General features: G+C 36.0%; 2 protein-coding genes across 2 annotated transcripts in view; both read right to left on the reverse strand.

Annotated features, from left to right (window-relative positions):
- The window catches only part of slc2a2 (solute carrier family 2 member 2), a 14,930-nt gene extending 4,654 nt beyond the window's left edge, over positions 1 to 10,276 (reverse strand). The window contains exons 1-10 of the mRNA XM_024276740.2: positions 10,009 to 10,276; positions 9,795 to 9,890; positions 7,202 to 7,398; positions 6,994 to 7,118; positions 5,087 to 5,202; positions 4,851 to 5,013; positions 4,469 to 4,575; positions 1,518 to 1,598; positions 1,337 to 1,441; positions 1,162 to 1,263 (exon numbers count right to left, since the gene is read on the reverse strand). Coding sequence (XP_024132508.1) covers positions 1,162 to 1,263; positions 1,337 to 1,441; positions 1,518 to 1,598; positions 4,469 to 4,575; positions 4,851 to 5,013; positions 5,087 to 5,202; positions 6,994 to 7,118; positions 7,202 to 7,398; positions 9,795 to 9,890; positions 10,009 to 10,122 — 1,206 coding nt within the window. The 5' untranslated portion in view covers positions 10,123 to 10,276. The remainder of the gene's footprint in view (positions 1 to 1,161; positions 1,264 to 1,336; positions 1,442 to 1,517; positions 1,599 to 4,468; positions 4,576 to 4,850; positions 5,014 to 5,086; positions 5,203 to 6,993; positions 7,119 to 7,201; positions 7,399 to 9,794; positions 9,891 to 10,008) is intronic.
- A 198-nt stretch (positions 10,277 to 10,474) lies between these two features.
- Positions 10,475 to 18,091, reverse strand: part of LOC112151658 (traf2 and NCK-interacting protein kinase) — a gene marked incomplete in the record, with an annotated part of 98,737 nt that continues 91,120 nt past the window's right edge. Inside the window, 6 exon segments of the mRNA XM_024280712.2 lie at positions 10,475 to 11,942; positions 12,597 to 12,736; positions 13,897 to 14,056; positions 14,916 to 14,933; positions 16,768 to 16,917; positions 16,989 to 17,089. Of these exon segments, the coding sequence (XP_024136480.1) occupies positions 11,859 to 11,942; positions 12,597 to 12,736; positions 13,897 to 14,056; positions 14,916 to 14,933; positions 16,768 to 16,917; positions 16,989 to 17,089 (653 nt within the window).

Raw genomic sequence — 18,091 nt, forward strand, 5'->3', positions numbered from 1 at the left:
ACAACATCTGAAAGTTTTAGATGTAATAAACAGGAAGAATATAATTTGTCAACCAACTAATCAACATGTTTTTGAATGAAAATAAATACAATTCACGCCCTCCATAGCGGCTGCACTGCTGCTGCTGCTCTGTATTACAGCCATCAGATTGACGTTCATTTTTTTCCGCCTTATTTATTAAAATAAAAGATCACTTTTGTCCAACAAATAAATACTATATTATCTCTTTAATTTAATACAAGCTCAATCCGATAATGTAAAAAAAAAAAAGTTTAAGTCTATTTTAGAGGGAGTTTTGTTTCGCTGATCTCACAGCTGCACAGCAGGATACTAATATATATTAACAAATGAATTATGTTCTATTAACACGTCAACTTTCCAAGCCCTAAAAAAAAAACCTTTTTGAGGTCAAGTACTGCAAAAGATGCAGTAGATCTGTGTTTTTTTCCTTGTTACAATCCCGGACAAGCCCCCAATTTGTACTACGATAAAAGCTAGTTCTTGAATACCCGGTGTGTACGTAGCTTTACAGCTTGTGTAAAGTAGATCTGCGTATGCTAGGCTTCACGATGTTTCCTGTTCATGTAGCTTTCAACTAAAATGAAGAGAGATTCTACATTTTAACGTTTAAATGAGCTAAAAAGTGCAGCTGGGGTCAAAGGTCAAAACTATAAGTAACATCTCACACATATGTGGTTTGTCAGTTTTTAAAACAGCTACTTTGACCATCAAATCAAATTAGTGAAATGTCTGTAGCTTCTCTTTCATCAAGTTACGTAAAATCAAAGAGGTAATACAAAATTATTCCAATCCCGGACGAGCCCCCAATTTGTACTACCTCCCCAATTCCCTCATCTAGTGATCCAAAAAGACGTTTTTCACAGAGAACATGCATCACTTCTGTGTTTGATTTTCTATCTTATTTGTCCTTTTTTTCATAGGATACTAAGAGGAGGAAAAATTCTGGAAGCTGAATTATATTTACAGTAGTTGAAGACTTTGCTTTATACACTTGTGGTCTCAAGTGTGGTTTACGACCTCCTTTTATGGCCCAATGTTTCCAATATGTTGATGCCAACTGAATAAACTCCATCTAATTTAAGTTTATGTCTGTGGGTGACAATAACCTTTAAATAAGTTTTAAAGCTGGACTGAACAAACCTGATATTTCAGCCCCACAGTCATAGCTACAGCACAGATGCACATCCCTCCCAGACCCGCCAGAGTCAGAGTCCGCCTGCCAGCTCGGTCCACCAGCACCACCTGAACACAACACCTCACCTGTGAGCTGGGAAACATTCTTGAGTGTTTTTTTTTTCTTTTTTTGGACACTCACAGACACCATAGTGAAGATGGTGTTGATCACCCCGACCCCTATGGTGGCGTAGATCGGCTGGCCGACGCCGGCTTGTTCAAAGATGGAAGTGGAGTAGTAAAAGATCTAGAAAAACACAACAGATCTGGTTTATCTTTCTGTGTTTGTGGAAGTTTAACCAGGAGCTGCAGGAAACACTCACTGCATTAATGCCCGACATCTGCTGGGAGAGGTGCATCATGAGAGCAACGACCAGCTGCTGCCTGTACACGGAGGAGAAGATCTGGAAGAGAAAGGACAGCAACATGTGGTACATCTGAGAAAAACATGCTTTTATATTTGAGTTTAGTATTGCAGAAGAAAAAGAGTAAAAATAGAAGAAAATAAATGGCCCGAAAGAGGAAAAAAGTATGCATTTTTTACATTAAAGAACAAAATCTTAAGTGAGTAAATCGAGTTTTTTTTCCCTGGAAAGAGTTTTTTAAATTATGTTAGTTTAATAAATTATGACTTGATGACTTGTGGAATTTTTTTCTTAAAAAAATAGTTCTTGGTTTGGCCACTTTTTTACTCCACTTTTATTTTAATTTTAATTTTTAGTAGAAAATGCTTGATATATAACCCTGGAGAACCCCAAAACAATTTTTTTTTAAAGGTTTTAAAGGTGAATAAACAAATTTGTTTTTTTGTTGTTCATTTTGGGAAGCAGAAATTAACAGTAGCTCCAAAAAATTACCAAAAAATAACAATAATAATAAAATAAATTACATAAAGAGTAAATAAATAAGCAAAAAACAAATAAATATGAGCGGAAATCTCATAGTCTGTAGGTTCTCCAGGGTTAAGATTTTTTAAACTTAATTCTAGTGAGCAATGTTTTTGCAGAAATAATTTAGATCTCTAAAATACTTTTATTTTCTGTAAAAAAAAAAAAAAATTACAGAATTACTTTTTGAATTTTTTTGTGTGTTTTATAATTATACTATTTTTTTCTAATTTTAGTTTTTTTTAAGAGGAATAACTATGAACTTTGGTTATTAAACACAAAAATGAGTGATCTATGTTAAAATATTTAACAATATCGACAAGAATGTCTTATTTCCTCTTGGTAAATTCATCACATGTAAGAACAAACGCTTTTCTAAGGTGAATTAGACAATCAGGGCTAATAATAACCTACAGATAGCTGAGCTCAGATAAAACTCAAATATAATCTTTATTGTCTTAGCAAAATTGTTGAATACACAACAAGACAAAAACGTTTTTTTTTAATTCATTATAGGTAAATATTTGTCTAAATCTTGATTCTAACTTCCATGTAAACCACCATGTAAAGGGAATGTTGTGCAGGAGTTAAAGTTCACGTAGAAGAATCTCACACATGCAGCTTATCTGCTTTTTATAGCACCTACAGGTGAACTTTGCAGGAGACAATGTGCTCCTAAATGAATGAAATGTTGTAATCGGCCAACTAGGAAATAATTACACGAGTTATTGCATAAAAGGATCTGTGTTTTTTCATTTTGGTTCACTTCAGCTTCCCTGTAGATAATTTGCTCGTATTATTTAACCGTGTCTTTTTTTGACTCTTCCAGAGATATTTAAAGACCTGATTTAATCATCTATTTTCTAATGGTTCTCTTTTAATTATGATTTTTAACCAAAATCATAAAACCTGTGTCCTTTTCTAGGACATAGTTTCTGCAGAGTGGCAATAGTTTTTTAGAAATTCGCCTCTGAGTTGTGGGCGGGACTATTGAGGTGGAGCAACCCCGCTCCCTCTTTCTGTCACCCGTCTGTTTAAATGCTCTCCCACTAGCTGACAGCATCTTCACAATCCCAACATATCATCAACGAGTGAAACAAAAGGTCCAAAAATATCAGAGCTGTTCACAGTCGGACAGTTTTGAGCCAAATTTGATTTATTTAACCAGGAAGAAAATCTCATTGGGATCCACTGATCTCTGTTTGAAGGGAGTCCAGGTCAAGAGGCAAAAGTTACTCAACCCCAAGACATTTCATAGAATAAAAATATGAAATATGTAAATAAATAAATGACATACAAACAAAAAACACATAAACAAATAAACAAATAAATAATTGATAAACGAACTCACACGAACAAATACAAAATAATAAATCATTGATAAACAAATAGACAAACAAAAACTCACACAAGCAAACAACTAAATTAATAATTCATTAACAAACAAAAGCCACATAAACAAACAAACAAACAAACAAACATTCAAGCAAAAACGAAAATAAATAAATAAATGATAAACAAACAGACAAGCAAAAACTCGCACAAGCAAACAAATAAATAATTGATAAACAAACAAATAGATAAATAATTGATAAACAAACTCACACAAAAAAACAAAATAATAAATCATTGATAAACAAATAGAAAAACAAAAACTCAAGCAAGCAACCAAATAAATCAGTAATTCATAAACAAACAAACAAGAAAATAAATAATTGATAAACAAACAAAAACGCCACACAAACAAACAAACAAGAAAATAAATAAATAATTGATAAACAAACAAATAAATAATTGATAAACAAACAAAAGCCACACAAGAAAAAACATCCAAATAGTTGATAAACAAACAAAAAAGCCACATAAACAAACAAACAACGAACAAACAAATAAATAAATAATTGATAAACAACAACCATACAAACAAACAAATAAGCATACAAATAAATAATTTGTAAACAAACAAGAATGCAAATAAATAGTTGATAGACAAACAAACAAAAAGCACACAAACAAACAGGAAAATAAATGAATAATTGATAAACAAACAAATAAATGAATAAATCATTGATTAAAAAAACAACATAAACAAACAAATAAATACATACATAATTGATAAACAGACAAACAAAACTCACATAAACAAACAAATGAAGACATAAAAAAAGAAATAAATAAAAAATATATATATTTTTAAAAGAATTAATTAATTAATTACAAACAGCTACAGGTCATTTCCAGGTCCTTCATAATATCATCCGACTGTCGCAAAGATATGAGAAAGATGAATAGTTTAAACCATGATTTTCATCGGGTTTGTTCCTTAACATTTTAATAACCAGCTGTGCAAAGATGCAACATCTGGTTTCACCTTCACTGAGACTCACCAGAGAACGGATGGAAACCTTCGCCTCCTTATCCGCCTCCTCTTTCTCCCTCTTCATCTCCTCCAGATCAGTGGTGGTGTCACACGGCCCCTTTAGACGCAGAAGACCTGCAGCCACATGCTAAAGTTAGCTGCTGCAAATGCAGTAAGAAAACAACGTTTATGTTCCTTTTATCACCTCCTAAACTGGTAAATTAACCCTGTGAGGTCAGAATGTTTGCCAAACTCTTAGAGCTCACTCATGCCTTAAAGTGAGTGTGGGAGGTGCACAATCAATTATCAAAGCAAATAAAAAACAAGATGTTTTTCCAATATATTGATTAGGAGATGGAAACAGCTTGAAGGGTCAGTGGGTTTCATTTCTGTGAAAAAATGTATTTTACTTTTTTTAGCCTCTTGCTCCTTCCCGAGCAGGATGTAGAGGTAGCGGGGGCTCTCGGGGCACAGAGGCAGCAGCAGGGACTGCACTATGGCGGGAGCTCCGGACAGACCCAGCAACAGCGGCCACATTTCATCGTTACCGAGCACAAAGTCCAAGCCTATCACCTCCAAAACACAGTGGACACGAGCTCAGCATGTGCTCAAGCAGAAGGGGCGTGTGCAGATGAGCGCCACTCACTTGACTGAGGAGGATGCCGATGACGATAGCCAGCTGGTGTAAGGCTCCGAGGGCGCCTCTGTACGCTTTGGGGGCAATCTCGCCAATGTACATGGGCACCAACCCCGAAGTCAACCCTGAAATAAACGTTTCTTTTTTCATCTGTCCAATAGTAGTTTATCATTAGAAAGAGTTGGACCAGGGGACCCTATAACTGTTTTTGTCTCTAATGTGGGGCCGGTGTAGGCAAACAAAAAAGTGTAACCTAAGCCTAAATGTAAACATTTACGATCTTCCAGAAAGCCGCACACAGACAAATTTTAAATAATTAATTTCTGCTATATTCACAGAAAAAAATGCCAAAACATTTTAAAAACTGGATATTTAGCATCATCCTGCAATAGATTATTAGCTGAAGATGCTTAAACTGATAGCTGAAAACGCTGAAGCTCATAAAAAATGAGCAAAGTGGCAAATTAGTCTAAAAACTGAAAAAAAAGGCTAAATTAGTGAAAACAGCTAGCATGTAGCTGAAATAATAGCTAAAGGACAAATTAGCCCTTACAAAAACTGAAAAAAGCCTAAATTAGCCAAAACAGCTAGTACATAGCTGAAACATTAGCTAAATGACTAATTAGCCTAAAAACTGTAAAAAGACTAATTTAGCCAAAGTAGCTAGCATAAAGCTAAAATGATAGCTAAACTCCAAATTAGCCTACAAAAATGAAAAAAGGCTAAAATAGACAAAACAGCTAGCATATAGCTGAAACATTAGCAAAATGAATAATTAGCCTAAAAACTGAAAAAAATGCCTAATTTGGCCAAAGCAGGTGGCATAAAGCTAAAAGATTAGCTAAACTCCAAATTAGCCTTAAAAGCTGGAAAAAGCTAAAATTAGCCAAAACAGCTAGCATGCAGCTAAAAATTTTGCTAAATGACAAATTAGCCTAAAAAACTGTAAAATGCCTAAGTTACCCAAAGTAGCTAGCATAAAGCTAAAATATGAGCTAACCTCCAAATTAGCCTACAGAATTGAAAAAAGCCTAAAATAGCCAAAACATCTAGCACGTAGCTGAAATATTGAGTAAATGACAAATTAGCAAAAAAAAGAACTAAAAAGCCTAAATTAGCCAAAACAGCTAGCATGTAGCTGAAGTATTAGCTAAATGTCAAATTAGCATAAAAAACAGCAAAAATATCTAATTTAACCAAAGAAGGTGGCATAAAGCTAAAATAACAGCTAAACTCCAAATTAGACCACAAAACTAAAAAAAAAACTAAATTAGCCAAAACAGCTAGCATATAGCTGAAACATTAGCTAAATGACAAATTAGCCTAAAAAATGGTAAAATGCCTAATTTGGCCAAAGCAGGTGGCATAAAGCTAAAAGACTAGCTAAACTCCAAATTAGCCTAAAAAGCTGGAAAAAGCTTAAATTAGCCAAAACAGCTAGCATGCAGCTGAAATATTAGCTAAATGACAAATTATCCTAAAAAACTGTAAAATGCATAATTTAGTCTAAAGTACCTACCCTAAAGCTAAAATAAAAGCTAAACTCCAAATTAGCCTACAAAATTGAAAAAAGCCTAAAATAGCCAAAACAGCTAGCATGTAACTGAAATATTAGCTAAATGACAAATTAGCCAAAAAAACTTTAAAAAGCCTAAATTAGCCAAAACAGCTAGCATGTAGCTGAAATATTAGCTAAATGACAAATTAGCCAAAAAAATTGGTAAAATGTGTAAATTAGCCAAAACAGCTAGCATGTAGCTGAAATATTCGCTAAATGACAAAATAAAATGACAAAATAAAACTGAAAAAAAAAATGTCTAATTTAGCTTAAACAGTTTGGGGGCCGGGCCAAATGTGGAGGAGGGCCGGATCTGGCCCGTGGGCTGTACTTTGAGGACCCCTGATTTAGATAGTACCGCAGTAGAAGCCCATGACGGCCCGACCCATGATGACCATGATGTGGGGCGACCACATCTTACAGAGACCCATCAGGAGGCCTGCTATGACGGCCAGAACGTTGACCATTAGCATGCCCTTCACCCTAAAAGCAGAAAGAGGGAGTGTTGGTACCAGGATGACCTTTATATGCACTCAACCGGTCAAATCAGCAACTCTCCTCCTCACCTCCCTCTCAGGTCGGCAATGAATCCCACCAGGAAGGAGGACACCATCCCACCGATGGAGAAGATCGCCACAGACAACGACCAGTACATGACCACCGACGGGTGTTTGGGCTCCTCCAGGAGGTCGGTGCTGTTTTCCAGCATCACGGACCTCTCTAAGGACACCCCCAAGGCCCGAGCGTAGTGGTTCTCTATGATCTGAGGCACAGGTAGAAACAAGAAGAGGTCAGTGCAGTTTAAATTGGGGTCCCCAGACTACGGCCCGCGGGCCAGATCAGGCCCACTTCCTCATTTGGACTGGTGCCCTAAACACTTAGAGATACAGGATTTTTTTCTCAATCTGGCCGATCGAGACCCACATAGAATATTTTTATTCCACCCTTCTAAACTGTAACGGGACAGGATATTACTGTGTGAATGCTTCCTACTTTAGATATTCTCCTGTTCCTTTTCTGTATGTTTAGATGAAATAAACGATAAAGTATTCAAATTTAGTATTTTAAGTAGATTAGTAACAAGCCTTTAAATATATTCATGGGCTATGTTTTGAATTTTTGATAGTAATTTTCAAAAATCTAAAGTTTAGCTTCTGTTTTAGCAACATGCTAGCGTTTTTAGCTAATTCGTTATCTACTGGGTTTTTTTAAAGCTAATTTAGAGTTTAGCTTCTATTTTTGCAACATGCTTTATGGCTAATTTTTTATCTACATGGTTTTTTTTAGGATAATTTCGAGTTTAGCTTCTAGTTAGCAACATGCTAACGTTTTTGAGTATTTTAATTTACTGAGGAATTTTAGGTTATGTTTGAGTTTAGCTAGTATTTAAGCAATGTGCTAGCTTTTTTTTTGGCTAATTTGACATCTACTGAGTTTTTTTATGCTAATTTGTAGTTTAGCTAATATTTTAGCAACATGCTTAAATTTTTGATTAGTTTAGTTTGCTGAGGAATTTGAGTACTTTGAAGTTTAGCTAGTATTTAAGCAACAAGCTAGATTTTTTTGTTAATATAGCATCCGAAGATTTTTCGGCTAGTTTGGAGTTTAGCTCATATTTAAGTAAAAACTGAATATTTTTGCAACTTTGTGCACTCTGAACTTTGTGAACTTCTGGATACTTTCAACTAAAAACACCATTCAAACTTTAAAATGTTCAGCAACTACTCAGTTTTGAATGTAATTTTAATTTAGCAGCATGCTAGCTGTTTTTGGCTAATTAAGAAATGTTTCCAGTTTTTTAGGCTAATTTGGAGTTAATTGGCATCATGCTAGCTATTTTGGCAAAATTTGACATTTTACCAATTTGTTTTGGCTAATTTGGAGTTACGCTAATGTTATAGCATTATGCTAACTGTTTTGGGTAATTTTGACTTTTTTTTATTCTTTTGGAAAATTTGAAGCTCTGCTAACATTTTATCTTTATGCTAGCTGTTTTGGCAAAATTTGACATTTTACCATTTTTTTGGCTAAATTAGAGTTAAGCTAATGTTGTAGCATTATGCTAACAGTTTTGGCTAATTTTGACTTTTTTCAAAATTCTTTTTGAAAATTTGAAGTTTAGCTAATATTTTAGCATTATGCTAGCTGTTTTGGCTAATTTTGATTTTTTTAAATTATTTTTAAAATTTGAAGCTCTGCTAATATTTATCGTTATGCTAGCTGTTTTGGCAAAATTAGACATTTTACTTTTTTTTGACTCATTTGGAGTTAAGCTAATGTTATAGCATTATGCTAACTGTTTTGGCTAATTTTGAGTTTTTTCCAAATTCTTTTGGAAAATTTGAAGTTTAGCTAATATTTTAGCATTATGCTAGCTGTTTTGGCAAAATTAGACATTTTTTCACTTTTTGGCCACTATATCATTTAGCTAAGCTATCAGTTTCAGCATTTTTAGCTATCAGCAATTAGCTCTAGCATCTTCAGCGACTGCATTCAGCTCACAGCATTCACACTTGTATTATCACAGGTAATGCTACATTTCTAGTTATTATCATTATTTTTTATTGGTTTAATTTTTAAAACGGTTCAGTATATTTTTTTCTATCAATATTGCAGAAATTAATTATTTAAAGTTTGGCTATGTGTGGCTTTCTGGAAAATGAAAAATGTTTAAGTTTAAACACAACCTGTGATTTTTACACGTTTTCTGTTAATCTACAGAACTGACATCAGAGAAGAGAAAAAGTTCAAAAACACACCCAACTTTGGCATTTCAACTCAAACAAGGCCAAGGACAGATGGCGGCTCTGTGACAGTGTTGTTCATTAACAAAAATGCACATCTGCACCTTTTTTAGCTGAAAGAGGGACCTCCTGTCATCAGAAAAATGTGGAAAACACGGAATGTCAGCATTCTTTAAAAAAAATGGACTTTGATTCTAACCTTGTCTCATTTGTAACATATTAAACAAAAACAAAATAACATGTTGAGAAAGTTTTAAAGGATTCATGGATTACAAGCTAAAAGAAAATTGTCAAAAAATAACTACAAATTTAAAAAAAATCTACTTTTTTAATTTGATTTTTTATTAAATCATCTGTTATTTTGATTAATGATGAAGCTCATTTGTTTAAAGTGAGTGTGAGGGAAGAGCACAACCTTCTGGGGTGCATTGATAACTCCCAGGCTGTATCCAAACTGCAGCGATCCCAGAGCTGCCGTGAACACGGCCAAAGCCAGCGTGCCGGTCAGCTGCTGCAGGTGGAAAAAAACAGGGCAGGCGGGATAAAGAAATAACACACAGCTACAAAAGTTTAAAAAAAAACAATGTAAATTTCAGCATTTATCCAGAAAAAAGCCAGAATCCGTGTACCTTTCCTTCATCCATGACGGCTGTGATGTCTCTGCCAGGTGGTTGGTAATGATCAATGAACGGAGCATGAGTGATTACAGAGTCTAATCGACTGACGTGCACACGCACATGCATGAGCACACTCGTGCACAAAGATTATAAAAAAAATAATAATTACTCCTTTTATTATCTCTATTTATGACTTTATTTTCATTTTGTTTGTTTGTTAGGACATCACTGAGAACTTGATTTGCTGAAAAGTCTATAGACTCTGATCAAAGGTTAGAACAGCCTAACATTTATATACCAAATTTGACTTTTTTTTTTTTTTCCCACCATAAACATCTTTAATTTTACCTCCGTCTTACACGCATTACGTGAACACGGCTTTCTGTTAATGATAAACCGGCTGGGTCGAAGTCTGAGGGTCGATCTGATACAAATGTGCACACTTTAGGAAAAAAAAGTTCACAAACGAGGAAGAAGCTTGTAGCTCGAGTTTCCTTTTATTTCTCTCTTACAGCACTTCTTTTACAAAACAATTAAATTAGTAATGCTTTTGTCAAAATAGAACATTAACCAAAAAGTAAAAATAAAAAGAAATATTCAGTGTTTTTTTGTGGTTTTGTTGTTTTTTGTCATTGAAAGAGACAGATTTCCCAACAGAAGATTCATGAATAATGCCCCGTTCACGCTCAGGGAAGACGGTGGTTTCATCCGCTCGCCTCTTTATTGCTAAAACATCAAACTTATGGCTGCTGGGGAACAGCTACAGTAAAAAGTCCCTTCACATTAAAAAAAAGAATCAAACTTGACATCTTTTGTTACTAAAATGATGATGTGCAGGAGTAAAATTACTCATTTTAAGTGGTTTTTAGGTGGAGAAAAATCCCTGATGAATAAAATATGATTTTTCTTTAATGTTTCCATCAAAAATTAAATTGTACATTTTATTAATGTGCCTCCAATAGAGGAGACGAATGTTTTAAACTTTCATAACACACACAATCACTGCATAAAGAAGGAAATAAACGATAAAAACCGGTTTAAATGCTAACCCTCGACGTTTGGCCTCCGTTTCATGCTAGGCACTGTACAGTTAGGAACCAAAAAAACAAAAAATAAAGGAGAAATCAGGGAGGAGCCTGACTGCAAAGGACGCCGTTCGCTCCACATGCACACAGTTTTTGGGACCAAAGCTCAGACCCTGCTGAGGTTGTGTTTGCATCTCAGAACCCAAAATCTTTAATATTGCCTCTTTTCTTTAAAAAAAACCCCCCAAAAAAGTCAAATTCTCGACTGTTTCACTTCCATCTGCAGATTTCCACACACATAAAAAAAACACACCAACGCTCCTGATTTCACAAATGTGCTGTACACGCTCAAACTTCAAAGACTGGAGAGTCCAAGAAGAAGATCAGGAAACGAACAATGTTACAGTAGATCTGATGCAGCACCGTCGGAGGAGGAGAGGAGGATGCTGGGAGAGCGGGGATTTTTAAAGGGACATATTTGCATATCGTCGGCGGAGGAGCGTTTGTCTTCGTCGGTAAAATGTAGTTCGGTGAGAAGAAAATAAACTCAATTTGTCGTGTAAATTTAGGTCAAATTCTGCTTTTTCCAGGACAAAGACAGGAAGTGAGGAGGACTAAAAAAGTGGTAGGAAAAGAGGAAAAGACACAAGATTTGGAAAGTTAGTGGCACCAGTTTTCCAGTCACTTGAGTAACAATGGCTTCTGTGCGACCCTTAATCTAGGATTTCTTCTTGTTATTTTTTACGTATATTTTTCTTTTTGACTTCATTAGTCTGTCCAGTGTTACAGAGTTCATTCATGGCGTCTGGAAGGGAAGGCGGCGCTCCGGCAGACGCATCACCAGTTCATCATAGAGTTCCGGTTGAGTGTCATGAAGAAAACTTGGCTGCTGCCTCCCGAACGCACAGACGCAAAGAACACCTGGAAGAGAAAAAACAAAAAAAATTAATAAATATTGAACTAGAACTGTCTATTAGTACGTTTAGTTTTCTCATCTACTAGAATAAGATCTATGAAGAAGATAGTTGGTATGTAACTCATGATGGAGGACATATGTAAAGAAAATTAAGATTAAAAGAAGAAAATGAAGCTGTGACCAATCAGGGAGTCGGACTTTTTGCTCCGAGGTTCTCCCTGTTATAGATGGTGGAGGAGCGCTAACGAACAATACAAAGGAAATAAAGTTAAAATAAAATAATTGTTAAAAATATTCTGTCCTTTATGACCTTTGTTGGAATGAAAAAATCAGAGATTAGATTTTTTTTGTCCACATTTTGTAGCTCTACTGAACACATGTTCTTGAACGCACCACCATTGTGTAGCATCTTTAGTGGAGAATTTTTAACAAACTGCAGAAAACTACTGTATGTCCTAGAAAACAACACTTTTTTTTGGCTAAAAACAGCCTCATCATAATTTAAGGACAACAAGGAATGCTTTCAAAATAGTCCAAAAGAATCTCGGAGAGAGAATTAACTACAAAATATGTTCTATTCACAACCTTTGCAGCATTTTTCAGTTAACAAACAAAAAAAAACTACATTGTGTGACAGTAAATAAAATATTTGGATTTACCTTATCGTTCCGCTCACACAAGAACTTGAGTCTCTGTGCTCTCTTGTGCATGAAGACTCCGTCCAGATGACCCGTCTCCACAGAGCGGATCTCGATGGCTTTCTCTCCCCAACCCATGATCTGATTGGAATGGATATAAGCTGGAGAACAGCAAAGAAAACAAACTTTTTATTTAGAAGATCGTACAATTCAAGAGTGATCAAAATATTTTACCATTACATTTAAATAAAATGAGTCATTAGTGTTTGGAAAATGATACTAATGAAACAATTATGAATAATTATGAAGAAATTGGAAAAAAAATACTTTAAAATTGAGGAAAAATTGAGCAAGAAGAAACTACATAAATTCTAAAATATCTATATCTGTTCCTTACATTTATTTAAATAATTGAAATGTTGAGAAAAACAAAACAGCTGTAAACTCGTTTTTTTCCTTAAAAAAATAACCTATAAGAATAATCTCCAGATCATTTTATATAGTTGACTAACTCTTTGTTTAACAAATTAGAAATAATAAAGTTTTAAGATTTGAAAATGATTAAAATATTGTTAAAATAAAAATAACTAATCATCAAAGGGAATCCAAAGGTTGTTCCAATTGTTGATCCATAAATAATTATAATTATTTATAAAAGGTGGTTTAATAAATAAGGTTAGTCAACAAGATTTGTGGATTTTGTGTAAAAGTTTGATCAAAATTTATTGTTTTTAGTAATTATTTCTTGTATTCTGGTAAAAAAAAACAAAAAAAACAAAACAAAAGTAGTTTGTATACATTAAGGTTCAGACTTAATTTGTATTTAACATGCTGTAAAACTTCCTCCAAAGCCCTTTTTTAAATTTGCATATTAATTGTTATCTTCTGTTTATAAAGTTCAACTTTTTTATTTTACCAGTTCAAACTCCACACGATGTAATACCTCATCTCGCCACAGGAGGGCAGTAAAGTCTCACAATTACAGCTTTCTCTCTCACACTTTCCTCCCATATTAAGCCTCAATTAAGTATTTGGAGAGCATCTTTTGATCTGTTTTAATCATTAACTCCCACTCACTCCAGCTTCTATGGTGGTTCTGCCAGCAGCTCTACAGGCCGATGTTACAAACTAGAATTTAAAAGCTATTAAAGCTTAAAAAAACCCACTCAGTACAGTTTGATCACATATGGAACACCCAAATGAGTCTGCATGCACTGCTGTTGTTATTCAAAGCTCATAACTTTCTTTTTTGTCATCATTACGCAGTTATTATCCAGTTATGGAAGGAAAATCCTTAAATACGGGCGTGGAGAAGACGTACCGACAGAGGTGGGCATCTCTCCCCACTGCAGCACCACGTCCTTGGTGATCCTGCCGTAGGTGTTGACGTAGACGCCCTCGTCCTCGTAGCACAGCAGCATCTCCATCCCGTCGGTCTTCGGGAGCACCACGATTGCATGGGGGGTCACTTGGCTCTGGATCTGGTGGGAATCGGCACACGGTGAACATTTCTGAGGCGCCGAACTGAATCGCCATTCGCGTGAAAGTGTTGTCGCTGAAATGAAGTGACGCGCTTTTATTTTGAAGGGAAACAATCCGAGTGCAGAACTAATTTAACCTGTGCAGCTACAAGGAAGTAAGACTTAAAGGGGACACGTTACGCCAAGATTTGAATGTTGACAGCATGATTTGAGGATTTAAAGGTAATTTATCTGAAAATTTTAAAAAAAGCATAAAAAAGTCTTACTCTGAAAGAGCTGCAGAGATGAAAATTTTCTATGAGCCATAAAATAAAGTTTTTCTTTTTTTTTTTCTTGCAAGTTCACAAAAGTTAAAGAAAATGGAAACTTTCCTGTTTGGTTTTATCTCTCAGAATTTTGAATTTTAATGGTTTCCATTCCCGTTTTTGTCCAATAATCTTCACTGATCTGTAAGAATAACTCGTCCCCTTTAAGACTGCAGTGAAACGGCAACAGGCGGTGAAAAACTCATCTCGTCTCAGCAGAAAGAACTTCCACCACTGTGAAAAAAGAGAATTTATGCTATAAAAAAGCTAGAATGGAGTTGACAGAATGCAGGTGAGCTCAGTGTCCAGGTAACACTGATGTATCCAGACTCCTGTTGTGTCATTTCAAGGTTTTGTTGCTTCATTTTTTATTTTTTTTAAGTGAAAGACGAGATGAGTTCGTTCACGTCCCAAATCGAACCAGATTCTGTGTTAATCACTACACTGGTGAAATGCACTTCACAGTAGAGACATTTAATGCTGCGTCTGCACTAAAGGGGTTTTTCTACGAAACATCTGTTGATCTATTCTATGGGTGGATGGCAACATGTCACCTTCATCTGTCTGGAACACTGGAGGAGAAGGTGGGAGGGGAGGAGAGAGCAAAGAGGCATGAAAGGTGGAACACAAACGGGAGGAGAAGAGTTCACAGATCCAAAGAAATATTTCATTATCTGTTTTTATAAAGATTATAATGAACTCAGAAACAGAAATGTGAGTCAACTTTGCCATTTTTTACACCTACATTTGTTGATTCTGATATCTGAAGCAAAATATCGTAAAGAAATTTAAAAAACTCTCTTAGAAGCTCAAACATCACCAGAAGAAATTGCAAAAACTTGTCTTTATATTTCATTTTAAGCAAATATTTGTTCAACTCTAGTTGAAATTGATCAATTTTAGTAAATATTCTACAAAATCTCTCTCATATTATGAGCTCATTGGATTAAATGTATTTACTACCTTAAGGGGTGCCACAGGGTTCTGAGTTTGGAATACTGATATTTAATTTGTCAATTTTGTCATATTTTACACACGTGTCGATTCTGAAACAAAAGTTTGCACAATTATGTCAAAATATATTGTTAAGAAAAACAAAACACTCTAAAAAGCTCAAACGTAACCACAATAAATAGGAAAAACATAGCTTTATATTTCATTTTAGGGAAATATATCTTCAGCTGTTGTTAAATTTAATCGATTTTAGTACAAATCTGGTCAAAAGATGAAAATTCTGCACTTTAAATAAATCTCTTTAGCGTTAAAAGCTCACTGAATGGCATGTTTTTACTACCTAAAGAGGGTCCACAGGGTTCTGATTTTGGAATACTGATATTTACCATCCATTGTAAACACAAAGCCTCACACTATAACTATAACTTCATACGAGTTTCCTGTTTGACCCGCGACCTATAGAGTATTTTGGATTTTGTCCCCCTGTATGATAGAGTTTGACCCCCCTGATATAAATATTTTGTCAAATTCCAGCTTAAGTCAAGTTAAAGTCACACTATTTGTCACGCACCAAGGTGTGTGAAATTTGTTCTCCGCATTTGACCCATCCCCTGGGGGAGCGGTGAGCTGCAGACACAGCCGCGCTCGGGAACCATTTGGTGGTTTAACCCCCCAGTCCAACTCCTTAGTGCTGAGTGTCAAGCAGGGAGGCACTGGGTCCCATTTTTAGAGTCTGGCATGACTTGGCCGGGATTTGAACCCACAACCTTCCAATCTCAGGGCGGACACTCTACCACAAGGTCACTGAGCTGGTTAGGCCACTGAGATGGTTAAAAGCAAACATGTTGAGGATGTTAGAAGATCCTATGGAGTGCACAGATGGAGAATCATGTTTATTTTCTGGAGTTTTTGTTTTACTCCACCTGCGCTCTGCTTTCCTGCATGTCCGAACTGTTCATGCTATCGACGCGTTCCACGTCTCCATTATTTATGACGATTGATCAGAGCGACCCGATTGCACGGTTTGCATTCAGACGAGCGCGTCCCGCGTCTCTGTCTGCATGGTGCAGCGAGAATGCAGTAACCGTTGAGTGCTGACGCCCTTTGGATAACCTTTGTGCTCCTTCCTTAAGCTGTGTAATCAGATCAGATGAGCAGCATTCAGCCTCCTTTACATGTGTGGTCCAAAGCAGCAGCGCCGTTTTTAGAAAACTAAAAATAAAGCTGACATCAACCCTTTAACTGCACGACAATAAATCGATCACAAATGACATTTTTAGGGACTGCATGAATTACTGATGACTCTGATATGGTGACACAAGGAAACTCTTCAGGGTAAAAAAAAAATCCTTCATTTAAATATTCCAAACACGCTTAGATTAAGATCTCTCAAAACTAGAGATACCATCTTGTAGGATTTGCTTTTTTAGAGATGAAACAAAAAACACTTACATGTGAAGGGATGTAAATGTCGTAAGGGTTGCCTGAGTCCACGTCAACCACATGAAAGCCCACAGTGGAGCCGTAGATGACCTTTAACCTTTGGCCTTCCTCCACCGTGAGGTCAACCAGAAGGGGGCGGTGCTGCAACTCAGTGAACGACTGAAAGTCAAAGAGGAAGAAGATTTTAGCTGAAAGTCACCGTCAGTCTGGTCAAATGGCGCCGGGCGTACCTTGAAAGCCATGAACTTGTGGTAGGGTTTGGGGGCCCAGGCGTAGATTTCCACAGAGTTCTTCAGTGCGATCACCAGGAACTTGATGCGTTCATATTTAACTAGAAAAAGTATGGAGAGATTAGAAAACTGAAAGGAAATCTATGTTTTTTTCTGTTAGAGAACCTCCTGTCTAAATGAATCCTGACAGATTTGATGGATTGTACACCTGGCTGGTTAGCAAATCATTACAATTGAAATTTAAAGACCCACCCATTTAAAGATGTTGGAATTTGAGTTTTAACATGTTCTTGTGGCTTCTACTAAGAATATGCAAAAATACAAGATATCTTTCAAAAATTTCAAAGCTGATTCCTAGAGATGAGAAATTACCAATTTAACAAAAAAAGAAATAAAAAACAAAAATTAACGGTACAGAAAAACTCTACAAAAAGCTGAGCCTGAACTTTAATTTCTTAAAGACCCACTCTGATAAAAACATCCTAGTTTGTGTTGTTTTTTTTTAATAAAATCTAAGCCCCCATTTTTTTAATCACAGGGCTAAATGAAATGTTATGACTGAGTTTAAACTTCCCGGGCTTGTCTCACTCGTAGATTCTGCTCTGAGTAGCAACCCACAAGAGTCGTGACCCGTAAGATTTGAGACGTGATCCACGAGATTTGAGTCGTGACCAATGAGATTTGGTCGTGACCCACGAGATTTGGTCGTGACCCACGAGATTTGAGTCCTGATCCACGAGATTTGAGTCGCGACCCATGAGATTTGGTCGTGACCCACGAGATTTGGTCGTGACCCACGAAACTTGAGTTGCGACCCAAGAGATTTGAGTCATGACCCACAAGATTTGAGTCGCGACCCATGAGATTTGGTCGTGACCCACAAGATTTGAGTCGCGACCCATGAGATTTGGTCGTGACCCACGAGATTTGGTCGTGATCCACGAGATTTGAGTCATGACCCACAAGATTTGAATTGTGACCCACGAGATTTGAGTCGTGATCCACGAGATTTGGCCGTGACCCACAAGATTTGAGTTGCTATTTGGTCGTGACCCACGAGATTTTAATCATGACCCACAAGATTTAAATTGTGACCCACGAGA

The sequence above is a fragment of the Oryzias melastigma genome, linkage group LG22, assembly GCF_002922805.2.
Source record: "Oryzias melastigma strain HK-1 linkage group LG22, ASM292280v2, whole genome shotgun sequence".
Classification (NCBI taxonomy): domain Eukaryota; kingdom Metazoa; phylum Chordata; class Actinopteri; order Beloniformes; family Adrianichthyidae; genus Oryzias; species Oryzias melastigma.